General features: G+C 36.8%; 2 protein-coding genes across 10 annotated transcripts in view; one reads left to right on the forward strand and one right to left on the reverse strand.

Moving 5' to 3' along the window:
• The window catches only part of LOC139959523 (RNA polymerase I-specific transcription initiation factor RRN3-like), a 62254-nt gene extending 44375 nt beyond the window's left edge, over positions 1–17879 (reverse strand). For all 9 annotated transcript variants that reach the window (XM_071957217.1, XM_071957213.1, XM_071957216.1 and 6 more), the window contains exon 1: positions 17651–17879. The gene's annotated coding sequence lies outside the window, so the exon portion shown is untranslated. The remainder of the gene's footprint in view (positions 1–17650) is intronic.
• Positions 2390–10045, forward strand: LOC139959524 (tachykinin-like peptides receptor 86C). Its single transcript, XM_071957220.1, has one exon. It carries the CDS (start codon positions 3673–3675, stop codon positions 4636–4638), a length of 966 nt encoding a protein of 321 aa, XP_071813321.1. The 5' UTR covers positions 2390–3672; the 3' UTR covers positions 4639–10045.
• Positions 17880–18194: the final 315 nt, after the last annotated feature.

Raw genomic sequence — 18194 nt, forward strand, 5'->3', positions numbered from 1 at the left:
ATTGCTGTAAACAGATCACTGATTCAATGTTCAGTCGTATTCACTTGATTGTGAAGTACTGTATGCCCCCAAGTCCCCCCCCCCCCTCCATATTAAATTCAATACAAGTTTCAAATATTCTCAAAAGACATCTTCTTGCCCAGTACTATTTCGAAACTCTTCAACACCACTTAAAAATGTTAAATGGTGGAGTTGTTCACATCACAAGAACTATCGAAGCACTCAAGTGTGAATAATGCCAATGTCTCGTACTATGCCAGCAAACGGTGATGGATAAATTTCAGCCGAGCACTTCAATAACTTCATCAAGTCATCTCTATTGTGAACTAATAGGCTGAGTGACTTACATGTTTGTGCTCAATTTTCATAAATTAGAATTTAAATAAAGTCTAATCTCTGATACATTTACAGCAACAGTTCCAAATTATACTATCCGTTACAAGAAAAAGAAAATCAAGGAATGGACTGATCGAGAAAATTACATGAAACATTCTTCTAGACTAGATGCTGATTTTTCTGCAACATGAATAATTAGACTTGCTCTTGAAAGTTTATTTAGTCCATTATATATATACTGTAGTGAGGAATAAATAATTAAACAAATATGTTAAAATTAATATAATATATATATATATATATATATATATATATATTTTTTGAATCATGTAATTAACTTACATAATGAACCAAGTATATCTGTCCATTTCTAAATGACATCTACAGTACAGTAATGATCAGAAACAAAGACTGTTTACTTCACAAGAAATTCAAAACTTATAACTATAAATATGTAAAAATTAATATTATATATATATATTATGAATCATGTAATTAACTTACATAATAAACCAAGTGTATCTGTCCATTTCTAAATGACAGCTACAGTAATTATCTGAAACAAAGACGGTTTACTTCACAAGAAATTCAAAACGTATAATTTAATAGAGCTCTTGAACTTTACAGACAAAACACATACCCCAACGAGTGAGTTTTTTTACTCTTCCAATATCTTGTCAGACAATCATCTAATTATTTTATCGTCAGGTCATCTTACTTTACATACGTAACGAGCGGCAAGCTAAACAACTAATTACAGAGAGAGCTACTGTAATTCACTACTCAGCATGCATTGGATAATCATTTGTACAAAGTTGGCAGACTGCATGATGCTGAAATCAAAACTTACAACTTCAACTTAGTGTAAAAGGAATTTCTTTTTATCGATCTTCAGAAGTATCGTTTAACAAAGAACACTCAAAGCCTGTTAACTGGTGAATTGACACTATCAGGGGGCGGAGTGATTGTACAAAATTCAACAATTCTGTTCCATACATTAACGGTACGTTTATTCCCAAATTGATTGTCTGTGAGTGTGTTTGGCAATTTGGACAAGGTCAGGCTCATCGAATCTCAACGAAACAATATTGGGAGATGTGGTACAAATCTGACACCACGCTTGGAGGCTAGCGTGTAAACAGAGATTCTTTTATCGTTCAGTTGGAAGGGTTTCCTGTTGAACTGGTCTCAGGAAGCATTACTGTACATTTTTTAACAGAGATTCTGAATTGCTCAATAAACAGTTACCATCCAAAAACCTGCAGGGCAGAGCTTATATAAGAATGGCCTCTTTGGCAAAGCTATTCTGACTCATGGATTAAAAAAGTTCTTGAAATTTTTGAACAATATGCAGTAAATAAATGCAATACTTTTACTACTTGCGAATGGCCAACGGTGTACAACTTTCTGATTACTAGAGATGAACTTGGAAAATAGGGAACAATAGCTTGGCACCTTATACATAGCGCTGAGTGAGGTGCCTTGCAGTGTAGTGTTTCACTTTGTTACTCTATAGTGTAAGGAAAGTTACAAAACCCAGATTAGGGTTTTTGTTATCAACAAACTATTCATACCGGGTTCTATTTAAAGTTGAGTTACCAGTGAGGTCGTTTTATACTTGATAGGATTTTTCTATGAGTTATCTAAACATCTGGACATTTTTTAGGAAATTTTACAGAATGGATCAGGAAATATTCTAAACACTTGGTAACTATTGTACATAGGGTGAAGCATGGAAGGGAGTATTTGAAGAGTGAATAGTTACTAGTATCTAACCGACATACTGTAGATTTCCTGGTTAACACACTGCATAGTCACTGTGTGTCACACACTCTTAACTGCAAGTAACAACAGGACACAGTCAATCACGTGTGTTAAAGTGCTTCGTTTATAATCTGGTGTTTCTTTCACAGACCACGAAATTGCATACTAAGTACGGGTGAACTCTCTGACTAACTTCAAGTGTAAACGTGATAACTCTGCAGAAAGGAATTTAATGGAACATACTGTTGTGGAAATTTAATTGAAATACAGTATACAGTATCACGTAAGATATATTACATTTCTTTTGTGAGAGCCTATTCTTTGGAAAAGTGTTGGTTATTGACAACGTATTTTACCTGTGGAATTGCCAGTTTTAAGAACTTGCTGTGACATAAAAAATAAAAAACTATTTCATATTGTCTTTCTTTCATGCAGTTTAAGTGTTTCTTGACATGTTTTAGAAGTTCTACAAACATAGGAGCAACATCATTGAGACTGACCAAATCAAATGGTGGCAGACTGCAACAGGCGATTCTTTTGCAGACTTTTCATGATACGTGATATAACTGATCACTTAAGGATTGATTCCTCCTCGGAAGACCTGAACATTTGGGAAACGACAAAAACCGATAGTAATGTAGCATTAGCGTGTTCAGGTTATCTGTAGGTGTGCTACAGTAAAGATGATCAACACACACAAACAATATTCCATATAGATCTATGCTACCCCGTATTAAAGCGAATCCAGCCGTATTCTGAGTTTCTGGATTTAAACTAGCAAAATAAGCAGTTATTGGCTTGCAGACTTTAAACTTTTATACGTTTGCGATATGAGGCTGTGAAACAACAGAGTAGTAGTACTCCAACACCTGTACGGTACAGTACGCAGAGAAAGCTATATAAATATATATATGTAATTATATATGACTAAATATAGCTGCATATAGTTTTTAAGTCTTGCTATATCACCCAGTGCAACTTTAATTGGAGTTTACATTTTTTTATTTATAAATTGTGCAGCTAGAAAACTAAATCCATATGCATAGAATGATAGCTATAAAACTGTAAAACTGTAAGATGTCATAATGTTGATGGCTGCTCACATCTTGCACCTGTAATCCTATCTGACTCAATGGTTCTACTTTACCAGCAATTATCAGAAATACATGAGCCTTTATTACATGACAGAATCGGATCTTTCTAAACCATTTTCTGATTCTAGTCAAACTTTGATTATACGACGTACAAATACGAACTATCTTGTTTTCAATTTCCTGTTCACTGCCAATCTGTATGTGTCTGTGCTGTTCATTCGCACATTGTGTAAGTCACTCACAACCTCTTAGAAGTCACGTTTTAAGGTCAATTTTTGAAATCGACAAAATACTCGTTGTTAAAATCCGGACTCCAAAAAAACAACTTTTCGGGTTTTAGGGATCATAGCGTACTCCATCCTAGGGCACACACGTTGAAGTGATACATGTGGGTCAAGTCACAATATAAGTTGATATTATAATATTTTATTATAATCTGAACAATCGTTTGTGCTATAGTCCTTATTTTAATTAAACCATGGCATCAAACAATACGTCGATGCCACTTCTTCGACCTGCAGCGACAATCGCTTTGGAGACTGCCACCATCACCATCATATCAGCGATGATCTTTGTGTGCAATCTTGGCAATATGAGAATCCTGAAATCGGTCACCTTTTGGCATAAGTCAACGGTCTATCTCCTCATGAACCTAGCAGTCAGTGACATCTGTGTGGCAACCTTTACCACCTCAGCAATCTTCTCCTGCATCACTGGTGAATACATATCACTGTTTGCCTGTAAAATTCAAGCTTTCTTGGGTGGGACCTCCGTAACAGTGTCTCTGATCACTCTGATGCTCATCAGCGTGGACCGTTACATCATCATCGCCCATCCTCTACGCCATCGCTCGTTGATGTCGAATAAAGCCATCGCCTTCATGACGGTTCTCTCCTGGACCGTGCCTGTCCTCCTCTACCTCTGGGTGTTCTGGGAGGATATACTCGGCACCCAGTACAATCCACATTCTTTCCTCTGTTCGGCCGATCTCACTAAACACGCACCTTTCGTTATCGTCCTCGTGGCGGTCATCTTCCTGCCTGCCAACGTGACGATCATCTACTGCTACGGGACCATCTTCTGCATAGCTAACAGACACTCCAGCAATATACAGTCGCAACAGGCCAAACTGAATCTCAACAAGACGAATCCTAAACGGAACTGCAAGGCAGCGGGGATGTTCATCGTCGTCTTTGGCATGTTCAATGTATGCTGGGTTCCCTACGTGATACTGGTCATCTATAGGGTTTCGCATCCAATGGAGCAAGGACCGCACTGGGTCAATTTTATCATTCCTTGGATGGCAATGTCTAACAGTTTTGTCAACATTTTCATCTACTTTATATTGAACGCTCAGTACAGGACGGCTGTTAAGAGATTATTCCGATGTCACGGCAGGACTCACTCTCCACCGGAAGGGTACACGATGGAGAGCAACTTTTAACAGTAACCCGGCAAATAGCAAAGTTTACAGTGCAAATATTAGCTTGTGATGTTTACATGATTTTTAAGCCAGTTTTTGGTATTGTACATATTACTACAACATTCCATTTGGAAAAGAAAATTTCCAAAACATTAGATAGCGATTAATGGCGAGTAATTAAATCAGTCGAGTACCATAAATACTGTTTTATTTAAAAACTAAGAAAGATGTTAGAATGACCAGATTACTTTCAGGCACAACGGTAGAAGACGTAATTATCTAACCAAGGAGAGATAGTTTACAGTTGTACCTTGAATATACAGTAAGTCACAATTTAAATATTTTCATCATTGATGAAGAATTTTCCTACACGGTTTGAACAGCACTGGTAAGGGCTGGTAAACATAACTGTGATACCATGCACTTATTTTAAGGTGACAGAACCTCAACGTCATCTTTGGCCTAATATATATGACAGAAATTTTGTGAAGAACAACTGTTGCAAACAGCTAAGAAGTATCTTGCTCAGTTTGGGAGCTATCCTAGCTTAAAAGTTATGCATGGGAGAAGCTGCCAGTTTGTAAATCTGTGATGTCATACTGTAGTGCCACTAAGGACCTAAAACATTTTAGCTACATCTCCTTGGTTTTTTTTCTTTCATACATGGTATTTTGCAAGGTAATATATGTTAACAGTGTTGACAACGAAACCAATTGCAAAAATTAATAGGTCATACTTTTGAGGTTTGCTATCTTTATTACAAGTGCTAAAAGTTGACTGCCACAAGGTAAGAAAATTACTGAATTAGCTTTCAGTTTCAATCATCATTTGTTTCAATACTGCAAATTACTTCAGTCACTGAGCAGTGTTCACTACACTGAAACATTGGGAATCTTTATACCGGGTAACTTGGGTTACGTGACAAGCATTAAGCTTTTACCTGCCTTCTCATATCTGATTGTCTTACTCGAAAAGAGCAAGAGAGGTACTGTACAGTTGTAAAGAAGAGAAAGTACAGTAGACGAGGCAACAGAGTAAATATATTCATGAAGGTTTCAGGGACATAACAATGCTTTGAAGTGGCCGGCAGTTAAACCATTATCTCTAGCATACTTGAGGCTTCATTGGATTCAGGCGTTTATAGTTATGAAAGTACTACATAATAAAGATATATAAGTGTATATGTTCAGAGGTTAAATTCATTTGTGATATGTAAATTAAGAAACATCTTGAGTAATAACAATCAAGATATTGACAATGAAGACAGGCTGGTAATTGAATGTGAGGCAAAGACAAGTTTCACATTGGCAAAAAATATATATAATTTTAATAATAATAACAATTTTCTGCTTGAAGTTTGCATCTAACTTTTTACTAAGTACCATATAAAGGTGGAAAATTATCACAATATGAGATATTTTTTAAGAAAAGTCACCCAGGAAAGAACCTGTGCACGAAAAAACCAAACGATTGATCTGCTCTCAACCCCAGTCCCCTTGCATCGAGGCTGTGACTGTGTGATCATTGTCAGGTGTGTATCACCATTCCCATCAAAAGGGAACAGATACTACACATGATCTTAGCCAAAAGGCAGAATATATGGGAATGACACAATATCCAATCCAAGGTCAAAATAACAGAGTGAAATAAAACTACAAACAAACCTTGTTTGGATATTATAGACTACAGTAGCTATGACATTGGATACTGCTTGCTATCAGCGGGTATATTTTGGTATGAAATGTGACAGAATCATCTATCAATATCTGAAGTTTCATACACAGAATTTCAAAGATGGGGACGGGTGGGGGAGGAGGGCTAAATCCAACCGCGACTGATTTAAGTACCTGTAGGGGCTGAAATGTTTTGGAAGGGCCATAGGCAAATAAAGGATTTATAATCTTGCACTGAATCTACCTCATATGAATAAGTATAATCTCCTATGACTATGTATAAACCATGGTTTAAGCTTTAAAAAGGGGGAGTAGCTGCCATCTAGGTCCCACCTCTTCCTTCATTTAACAAAAGAGGGGTTGTGTTCCTTGATGGCAACTCCCATTTGGAGGGAGGGGGAGGGAGTCGGGGGAGAGGGAGAAAAAATGAATCTCTACATGTAAGTACAGTATGTGTAAGGCTTACTCTTAGTGTTTTTGTGTTAGGTACATTGCAAAGAGGGTGTACACCCATAGCAGTTGTCTAATTTTTCCCATCCTGAATTAAAAATTCCCCAAACTGGACCATTCCCCCCAACTGATGAAGGCTGTTGGGGGGGGGGGGGAGTTACATCAAGTAAATTAAACAAAATATGAACCCTCTGTAGCTCTCTGTTGAGAAACCTGAAAAAAAATTCTCCTGACCTTTACAACGATCAAAACGGACAACCTGGTTAGAAATTTGGCAGATTGTCTGCCAGAAAGAATACTTGACAGTTTAATTTACACATAAAACTGAAGAAAGCATAAATTGTTATCAGTGTATTTTAGTTAAGTAATGTTTTAAAACAATGCTGCTCCTAATTTGTTATCTAATTGGAGAATTTTAACCCATTTAATATTTCTGATTTGAAACGATAATTTCTCTTCCTTAATTCATCTTTCTTTGGGGATAGACCTATTATTTTGTTAAAGATTTATAATAAGGATTTAAAATTGAAAATTTTACGTGTTACGTGAAAATAGAATTATAACAAAAGCAAAACAAGAGTTTTCAAGTGTATTTTTACTATTTTGGTGTGTTTAATTGATATGCTGTAATACTTTTATAAGATGACTCCACTCATGAACATAAAGTTTGATAATTTACCACAACAAAAAAAGAGTATATTTTATGTGGAATATATTACATTTTATGATTTTAGTTCATCTTAAAAGTAGTGATTGATAAGTTTCCAGGATTGGAGGGTTAAACTCACTGATACAAGCCTTTCATGAATGCAAATTCTTGTGATCATACACAAAATCATCTATTATTAGATGCACCTCCTCCTCCTCCTCCTTCTACAGCACTGCACCCCATACCGTACCTATTATGTTTCCAGAAAGCAAATTTAGTATTTATTTATAATCAGTAATGTTGGTATATGTCATGCACCTTTTGTCGGTGGTACGATGTCTATAACTTTTGAACAAGGCGTTGGAAAGGTATTTAATTATTTAATACTCATTTAAAATGTTTACATGAGGCTACATTAGAAAATTTAAAACCGACCATTCGAATCAATATCTTACCTATTGTTTTATTTATAAATGCATCAACTAGCAATTGTTTGAGGGGCAACATTATATTTCCCTCCACCCCCCCCCCCTTAAGTTTACAAATTGGGAGGGACCATTGTTCTCCATCTCTGTCTATTAGGAGTGTTTAATATAGTTTCCCGTTGATTTCGATTCTTCTTCATCATGAGCTGAATGAACAAAGCCTGTGCCTGTTTTCCAGCCATTATGGTAATTGTCCAAGTGCCTTGTCAAATTCTATGAATATTAATGAGACGACTGGCAATCAAAAGTAATGCACAGTATTGACTGTGTACGGCAGGGATTCTCAGATTAATTTGTCTACGAGAGAATCGGTTCAAGCAAAGAATATGATCAGATGTGACCAAAATCTCTTATATTATGCTTATAGACTGAGCCATTAGCAGCGTAGGGTGGTACAGTATTTTATACTGTAGCATTCCACCCTGCTCATAATATGTTTATAGACTGAGCCATTAGCAGGGTATGGTGGTACAGTATTTTATACTGTAGCATTCCACCCTGCTCATAATATGCTTATAGACTGAGCCATTAGCAGGGTAGGATGGTACAGTGATTTATACTGTAGCATTCCACCCTGCTCATATTAAAAATCGTTTCTCTATCAAACGCAACATTAGTGTTCTCATACTTTGACAACATATTAGGAAAAATATTGATCATTTTTTAAGGTAACTTCTTTGGGCCACCAGACAATCCTTTTAACCAATAGCAAATATTGCACATTAAGACATGGTCACAAAACTAATTGTATCACACTGTATATGTTTGTATACCTAACCAGCTAGTTAAAATTAAAATTAAAACAAGTTTATGAACTTCCGTCATTTTATCCACTACATGAACAGAAATCGTGCAAAAGAAAAGAAAGAGTATTTCTTAGGGTACAGTAACTAATTTATGATACCAGCAATATTTTAAGATACTGTAACATGCAAGAATGCTTCATTTTCTAAGTGCCTGATTTTTTACAAAGACAATTTAAGTTTCAACAACGCTGGAAGTATATATATTTATATATCTGTATACTGACAAATATGGCAAACTTGATAACAATGCTAAAACAAAAGAACTGTAAGTCATCATTTTCCATGAACTCTAGTTAACTTTATACATCATAGAAATGGAGTATTATATTGCATTCAAAATATAAAAAAAAATTAAATAAACATGACACCATCATCATAGAGTGATTTAAAAACACAGTTATTGTCGCCTGGAACCTAGATTTCTCATTATCATTAGCAAAGCACTAATGGCATGTATGTAAATTAGCAATCTTCATGAAATTTTCAACATTTTTTTTTACCTACAGTGATATTCTTTATTTACATTCATTTAAACACCCCATCACTTGATCTTTTTTCCACCTAATTATGATAAACTGCTGGATTTTGTGGAAAATACAGAATGTACATCCAATCATGTAAAAAAAAAGGTCATGTACATTCTGAAAGTGCCTTTCCAATTGTAATGTACAATACCTATTAAAATGCTATCCATTTATAAAGCAAAAAGACCATTTTATTTTCTGTCTTTTTTTTGGAGTGGAGGGGATTACAGTGTATCGTGTAGTGAACATTTAGGCCAGGTACACATGATGGTACAGATTACAAAGTTCACAACTTCCTAATTTCTGTACTTGTATATCTTGTAGGTCAAATTACTTAAAATGTTAGGTGGAATATCAAGAGAGTTTCTTAGTAAACATCACATTATAGGATACAGTATATAGGATACTAAAGTCAACCACAATACCCAATCATGTAACCCTACAGTAGATATCAAGTATTTAACAGATATATGTAAGTATATATCAAAGATGTGTTGGTGATACTCTGTATGTACAGTACAGTACAGTACATACAGTCTTGTGTACTAGATACTAGATAGGTAATTAAACTAGATTCTTTCTCCCACTGTGGAGACAACTATTACTGGGTACATGTCTTTAATATTCAATCATCATGAGGTAAATTTTCAATGGTCATCTGATCGTCCCAGACGACCAGATTTCTGTTCGGACAATTAAAGTCAGCGTCTCAGATTTCTGGAGGGAAACTATAGTAGCTGTTTACATCCAATTCAAATTGCAATTTGAAACAAAATACCCCAAAATAGGTAAACGATATAAATTGGTATCTGACCCTCCATCACTTTGGGAATACTGATATGTGTACAAGTAAGTGGGCCTGACGTTTGGATTCTAGCAGGATCTTCTTCAGAGCCCGAATGACAAGTAACAGAAACTACAAGGGACAAAATACAAGCACAGAATACAGATAGGTTAATGAGCAGGGTGAACGCAAAAGAGATAGATGTAACAGAATTAGTTGACATTAGTCACCCCCCCCCTTCCATCCCTCCATCTCCCCTTCTTCCCCCTCTGTCACCCCTCTTCTCCTAGCTCTCTTCCACCTCTTTTCTCCACACTTCCTGTCTTTGTCTTTCTGCAGCTTATTCCCTACCCTCTCCCCTCAATTTTCTCTTTGTCCCTCTACAGTTATCTCCTACCTCTTTTCTTCCCCCTGTTGGTTTCTTGATAACTAATGAGCTCTTAAATCTTTCCCTTTTATGTCAACCCTGCTCATTGAGTTGTTTAGACTGCTGGCAGCGCTACGTAGTTACAGTATATTGTACACATTTATATTTCATTAAAACTGCGTTTTAAAGATTTTGACAAGTCTGCATGCAGCAAGCTCCTACAAATTATTTAGTGTTACCTGTAGATGTTTGATGTTTTGCACGGTGAGTACTGTACGTCGACTGTTAAAATGATCTTTCTCAAAGTATTGACCTTAAATAACCTTTGACCACCACAGAAATCCGAAGGCTGCTTTTACTCATAGGTGGATCCACATACCATGTATCACATTCATCCAAGCTTTACTTTTGGAGTAAAATTGTGTTCTACAGACTTTGACCTTTGATGATATAATAGCAACAAAAGTTACTTAAGATTATCTTAATAAGATTCCCCCCACCCCCCCCCTTTTTTCTGGTCTTTATTAACATTAAAGTTGCAGGTCATTCTCCGCAAGAAAGAAACGTGCTAAAAATAAACCCATTCTACCGATATGATTAAAATTCGTAATAGCAGAATTTATCTCAAACTCCACTGACAGTATATATATTATAAGTTACAACTCTGCAGTGAAAGCCATCCTGAGCATGGTTATATCACATTTCATTATTTACGTAGAAGTAACTTTCTTTCTCTAAAATCAGCATTATATATATAGGTAAAATGATTTCCACCCAGAGCTCTATAAAGCCAAGTATTTATAGAAACAAGGAAATACATTTGCCAGTGTGAACTTACAAATGATATACTCTTTGAATAGCGGATGCCTAAAAATCAACACTGGGGTAAAATATTGCATGGGTTTGTTTTTGAACATGACAGGATGTTGATACTTTAACATAGAGACGTGTAAATGGAACGACAACGAAATGAACAGTTGGCCATATACTAGCTGAATATTAAATGAGCACACTCTAACCATATATACAGCCCAACCTAGGCTTATACTGTACAAACACACACACGATGTGTGTGCATGTACAGCACTGTGTATCACACTACGTACCAATGATCTCAAGTTCCCAATATGATCACCTGCAATCTCAGTCTAGGAGTGGATCAATGTGATATGGGTCCAGGCAAAATAAGAAGATAAGAGAAAAATACTATGCCCCTTTCCACCTGTGAGAAGAGCCAGCTCAATGAAAAAAGTGAGGGGTTTCTAGTTCACTACCCTCCATCCCCCTCCTATGCCAATGTGTAGAGATTTAGCCCTCCCCCCCCCCCACCGCTGAATACAACCAATATCATACCTGGTTAACACCCCCAAACTGAAGCAAAAAGGATACTAAGAATCAAATTTGAGTCAAAAGCTATGTGGGCTAGTGGACCACCCACCCCCCCTCCCCCATTGCTTTGAACCCCCAGGCACAATCTGACTGTCCCACTGGTTGGTCAACAACAAAAAGAGATCTAAACACATCCCAAAATTTTTGGATGGCCGATTCTACAGAGAATAATCCTGAGAACAGGTAATTACTTACTGTAATATATTTATACTGTCTATTATGATGTTGTCATGGGCTACATAAGTACCCATACCTTACCCAAATACTACAGTACTGTAGCCTATGCAACTTTTAAACAGCACTGCAACAACATGGATACTTGTCCACACCCAATCTAGAGTCTACACAAAATACAATCTAACAAAAGTAAAGAACACCTTAAGAAACCATAAATATATTGTATTCTGAAAGTTCCAAGAATGTTTATGTAATGTACATAGATTGTTTCCATGGTAACAGGAATTCCAGGTATTAGATTTCTAAATTACAATGTTCTTCTGTTCTAAAGTAAACTTAACTTAAATAAAGCAAATTCAAAACCAGAAGAGCTGGTTGTTATCCTATAGTTACTGCATAATTATATATATATATATAAATATATATATATATATATATATATATATATATATATATATATTTTTTTCCTCTTCATTTTTTGTCTTTCACTACAGTACTGTAGATCTAGGTTACACATTAATCAAGCAGTCATGGAAACCTGCAGGCAAAATGTCTATATGGAGAATGGAAATTGCTATTAAACAGCTCATTGCTTCCGTAGAAGGAAGACTGGCAGCTTTTTCTACCTTTGTTATCTTTTTATTTATTTATTCTTTTTCTTAATTTATTTATTTAGTTCAGGTGGGGATGGGTGCTTGGGTGAGAGGAGGGCATGTTGTGCAGTATAAGAAACACCTAGTAGATGTGAGAGTTGATTTAGATAAATTTTTCAATGCTGTTTGCATAATCAAATTCCAAATCAAGTTTACAGTAGGTCAGTACCTGAATGTTAGCCAATTGTGAAATATTGAGAATAGAATCAAACTTCATGTTTACTAACTACTGTACAGAGGATTTGTAGCCTTTCACTTGGCTGAAACATCCAGAAATACTGTCTTAATTAGCTTGATCAAGGGTAGTACTATTTAAATACCTTTGAACCATAACTGTAAATGGTACTTTTAAAGCTCTTTTAAATTGTTTTATTTTACTTCTAATGGTGATACCATGCATGTAGAACATTATGATATGTACAAAAACTTTGCCGACGAAGAAATACATTATGTGCACTTTTTTGGGACACACAGAAATTCAATTTGCATATGGAATTTACCAAACAAATATTAATAATGTCAAAAGACACCCAGATCCGATATCACAACTTTCTTACATTTCTGTTAATTATGAAGGTTAATTGTAATTAGAAAACATGACTCTAAATTCCAACTGCTATTGTTTTGTCAATTAACTCAACTTAAAACCAACCAAATTCCATACTTCCTACTCTAATTCACGAGGATTAGTTACATCATTATTAACTAACAACTTTAAACTACTAGTGATATTGGTTGTGAATGACATGCTCTGTACTACTTTGAGTTTTATAGGTTTCTTATGCACAAAAAGTGCTATTTATCTTCGTACTTGTATAGCAATTTACCCATCATGCATAGCGTTTTGTGAAGCGATACGAGATCATTAATTGCCTGAATGACATACAATCTACAGTAACTCAGGTTGCTTTATTGTACAGTACAGTAGGTTAACATAACCTGCAACCTTCACATCTAGTCAGCTTCAAACATGTCTGTAACCTACTTAAAGTTGCCAGAAACTATTTAGGAGCGGGGTCACAAAAAATAAAGGAGAAAAAGTGAAGAAAGAAAGACAAAATTGCCATTCTTTGTGGGAAATGAGCTGAAAAATCTTGGAACATAAAAATAACTTATTATAACACCAATTTTGCAAAGTTCTAAGTACCCTTAATCATAACAAAAAATGTCATAGAGGAATGGGATCTACCTCCTCCCCTAGGTCATAGCATTTACCACTGGAGGGTTGCTAAGGTGATAAAGGTTGAAATTAGGGTCACCAAGCAATATGTTTTAGAATACCAGGGCCCTACGACAATAAGTGAAAATTGCTTTTGTGAATATCTACCAGGTAAGAGTACGTTGCATGCTATTGTAGAAATAACAATTGCTTTACCCCCCCCCCTTCCCCCCCTTTTGTCTGCTTCTCCTTATAATACTTTTTGTGGGCACCATTAATGTCTGAAGGTAGACTTATACAGTACATATGGAAAATTTATGGACCAGAATCAATCCTTATTCTGGAATCATCTCATAATGGTGGCAGTCTTTCAAAATACTGTTATGCTAGAGGCAAAAATATATAGCCTTCATTGTATCTATGAGATATACAGCCTTCATTTTATGGATGAGATGTTAAGTATTATACTGTACCAAGGGCGTAGACACCGGCGGGGCTGGGGGGGGGGGGGGGGGGGGGCGCCAGCCCCCCCAGTGAAAAATATGGTGGGGCGGAAGTATCATTCTACCCCCCCCGCTTCGCAAGTCAGAAAACCCCTTTTTCATTTCCAAATGAGAAAAAAATCGCATTTGGAGCACCAAATTGCATTTAAGGCCAGGTGAAGATGCAAAATTATTTACAAAATGGAGTGGGTGTTGAAGTGTGCTATATTGCACCAAATTGCATCTGAGGCCACCTGGAAATGCAAAAAAATTCCCAAAGGGGAGGAGGACACCCCCTCCCCTTAGACCCCTCCCCCAGGCCAGCCATCAGTCTTCAGCCCCCCCCCCCCCCCACTCAAAAGTACCTTCCTACGCCATTGTACTGTACAGTAGATGTCTGTTGAGTTTGTCAATTGAAAATATATTGAACAGAATTCAATAAGATGATCCACATCTTCACTATTCGCAAGACTGCATAGATAATCAGGACTGCTTATAATTACGGGGCATGCTTAAGTAGTCCGTTTAGACAAAAAAAGGTCTAAATTTTGGTTTTTGGTCTCCCTATGATTATCAATAATTACTGCATCTTGTAAAACAAATCATCTCTTCCATCAAATATTTATTTTAAGATCGGTTTTATATTTTTAAACGTTTGACCACTGACATGGGGTATAAAATATTATCTTTTCATGATTAATTCTGAAGACATAAAATGTAACCATAATGCAATATTGTCAGTAACCTATCTATCTGATGGTAGTCAACAGCAAAAATGAACTTTTGGGAAAATTGGCCCTGTTTGCTCTTTACCAAGCAACTTATCCCATCTGTCTTAATCTTGCCTAGAGGCAAATAAGGCCACCACAGAGCGTCTCCATTTGTCTTGTTCCGCAGCTGCGTTTCTGGCCTCATTCCAAGATCGCCAACCAGCCCTCTCTCTCTCTTTGTCCACTGTCCTGCGCCATGTTGTTTTGGGTCGCCCTCTCTTTCTCCTGCCCTCTGGTGCCCAAGTAATGATGATGATGCTGTTTCATTTGAGTTTTGGTGCAATATATGCCCAATGAATTTCCATCTTCTTTTCTTAATTTTGATGCTTAGTGGTCCCATTTTTGCTCTCTTTAGAAGTTCCTTTGTGCTGACCCGTTCTTGCCATCTTATCGGTAGCACTCTCCTGAGGCATTTGTTATGAAAGATATTGCTTTCTTTTCATCCCCCTATTAATTTTCCAGGTCTCGCATCCATATAGTAGGACAGGTATTACCAGTGTTTTGTATAGCCTTATTTTTGTTCTTCTACAGATGCTTTTGGAGACTCAAATCTTTTGTAGACGTATTAATGCACCCCTGGCTTTCCCAATTCTGTTGGCAATGTCTCTCATTCAGCCACCATCTTTTGTCATTGTCGCACTCAAGTATTAAAATCTGTCCACCTCTTGTAACTCTTCCTGACCAATATAAATACGTTCCTGGTTCCTAGTGTTTATACGCATCACTTTGGTCTTCTGTTTATTAATGTCAAGACCCACTCTGCTTGCCTCACCAAGCAACTGCACACACAATAATTCATCACCACAGGTCTCAGGCATTCTTCACACATTGAAAGTGCAAAGATCCTGAACGCATCCACATTAGAAAACTGGTGTTGAATCAAATTCGATTGAAAACGCATTACACATGTGAGAAAACTTCACAATGATTGTTTACAAATCAATAGATCTAAGCACATTATAATATTATGCAGCACTTGCCTATATACACGCATCTGCTATGAATACAAAATTGACAAGGGCAAGTAATCTAAGACCTCCGGTTGCATGATCACATGAGCATTCACACAGAAGCTGGTCACTTCGCCCAACTGCCATTTCGACCAACCTTACCATTTCGAACAACCAGCATGGTCATTTCGCCGAACCCTCCTGGTTATTTTGACCAACATTGATTAAATATTATTACTTCAATATAACGGACTGGGACTCTTCTATGGGTTTGGTCAAACATTCGGGAATTGTTAACGTTACGGGATAGGAACAGAATATTAAGGAATCAGGGGTGGGGGGGGGTATAGGTCTTCTTTGTAAGGGGCTTATTATCATGCCCATATACTTTATACATGTTATCTTTATTTTTGGTGGGCTTTTTGTACAAGCTACGGCTTCCAAGCCCTTCCACCATTTTCTCTCCGTAATTTACATTATTTTTCTTTTATATGATTTATTACTTATTATTTTCTTTGCATGGTATTGTCTTCACTGTCTCATTATTATATAAACATTGTGAGGAAATGGAAAAATAAATGAAATGAAAATGAAAATGAAATGAAACTTGAATTCGTGGTTACAGTCGGTAGAGGTTAGGTTAGGTTTTTATGGAGACCAACCAGAAGTGACCACACTAGTCACACTATAATCTTGATCACCACTGTGTGGTCAGGATCTTCCTTGAAAACCAGATGATAATTGCTGATATCACATGGGGAGGATAAAGACTATGTTTTCCCAACTCTGCAAAACCATGTGAGGTACTTGCCTCCTGTTTCATTGGTGGTGACCAATGACAGTCAATCGCATACTCCAATGCTCTGACAAACGCACTTAACGCACTCCGACAAACAGACTTAACTTGTCACTAAAGGCATTACGCAGTCAAGTTTTACAATTACCATGACAAGGATCTAATTTAAATTCATAGTCAACTGTAAACATCTTATACATTATGATGCCACTAGACTTATATTGAAAACCCTTTGGAAAATTGGTGACCATCCAAAGGTCTCCATAGGCACTTACTCAGAGAATTAAGACTTTGATCAAAGAAGGATACAGTTCTAGTCTAGGCCTATGTGTGCAAAGATGTTGACCATTTATTTAAGTCTTGTAACTTGTTAATGGCAAGATGCCCTAAAAATATATATCAAATATAAATGTTTCCCATGTAAAACATTTGGATACAATTGCTTTAGAAGAGCTCTTTAGATGGCATGCACTTTTCCCATTTAACACCAAATTTAACTCCCTACACTACAGCCTCTATGTGTCAGTGTGTGTTCATAATCTTAGTCTTACTTCATAAGCAATTAATACAGTTCAATTTGTTCATCACTATGCTTTATTTAAACAGGCCTAAGCCAAGTCTAGTAATACGTCAGTCTCTGCGTTGGTCTTAAAACATCTAATATTCTTAGAGAAACGTGTGCCTTGCCCAGGCCTTATTCTTAAATGGAGCAGGCCTGATCGGTGCAGTAGTCTATGTAATAGTATATATGGCTTAAGTTATCCTAACAGTAACAAGTAACAGTTAGACCTAACTGTTGCTTAGGCCTAGGTCGTAACTTGTAGTTTTTGTAGGCCTATCGTAACTAATACGGTTACGTACAGTACTACTGCTAGTACTAGAGAGTGACATTTGCATTGACTATGTACAGTAAGATAACCTTTTGAAGGGTCCACAGCACGAGATCCTCCCTGATGATGAGCACAATGCTACTATTTTCTTTGGTATTTCTTCGTGCTTGGTGTTGTATGACAAGAATAACAGAAATGATCATGCTCCCTTTTGAGCCACATGTGCTGGCTATTTATATGATATACGTAAATACGTTTTTTAGCCGACGGTGTCGACGTTTGCTGCAGTACAGCGCGTGCACTGTGGCGGGCGGTTCCACAGAAATTGGTAAAATTCTGTGTGGTCCCAGAAAGGGTATATTCAATGGGAAATGGGAAAGAGGGAGTTTACGGCCCTTTTCTTTTTTTCTCCTTTTTTTTGTGGGGGGGGGGGTAGGTTCTTAAGAGAGTCAGAGTAAGAAGGATGGAAGGGCGCGTATACCTATGTACCAGCAACAGAAATTTCATTTACTTCAACCCCGGCCCCCCTCCCCAACCATTCAGTATGGACGGTGAAAACCAATGTTTGGTACCTTCCTCAAGCTAATAACAAAGCACTTCCCTCGGGGCAATAGGCTTCACAACATATTTAAC

Source organism: Apostichopus japonicus, chromosome 19 (assembly GCF_037975245.1).
Source record: "Apostichopus japonicus isolate 1M-3 chromosome 19, ASM3797524v1, whole genome shotgun sequence".
Classification (NCBI taxonomy): domain Eukaryota; kingdom Metazoa; phylum Echinodermata; class Holothuroidea; order Aspidochirotida; family Stichopodidae; genus Apostichopus; species Apostichopus japonicus.

What these genes read in the sequence shown, in the direction of transcription:
- LOC139959524 (XM_071957220.1), top strand. Translation starts at nt 3,673, where the DNA reads ATGGCATCAAACAATACGTCGATGCCACTTCTTCGACCTGCAGCGACA.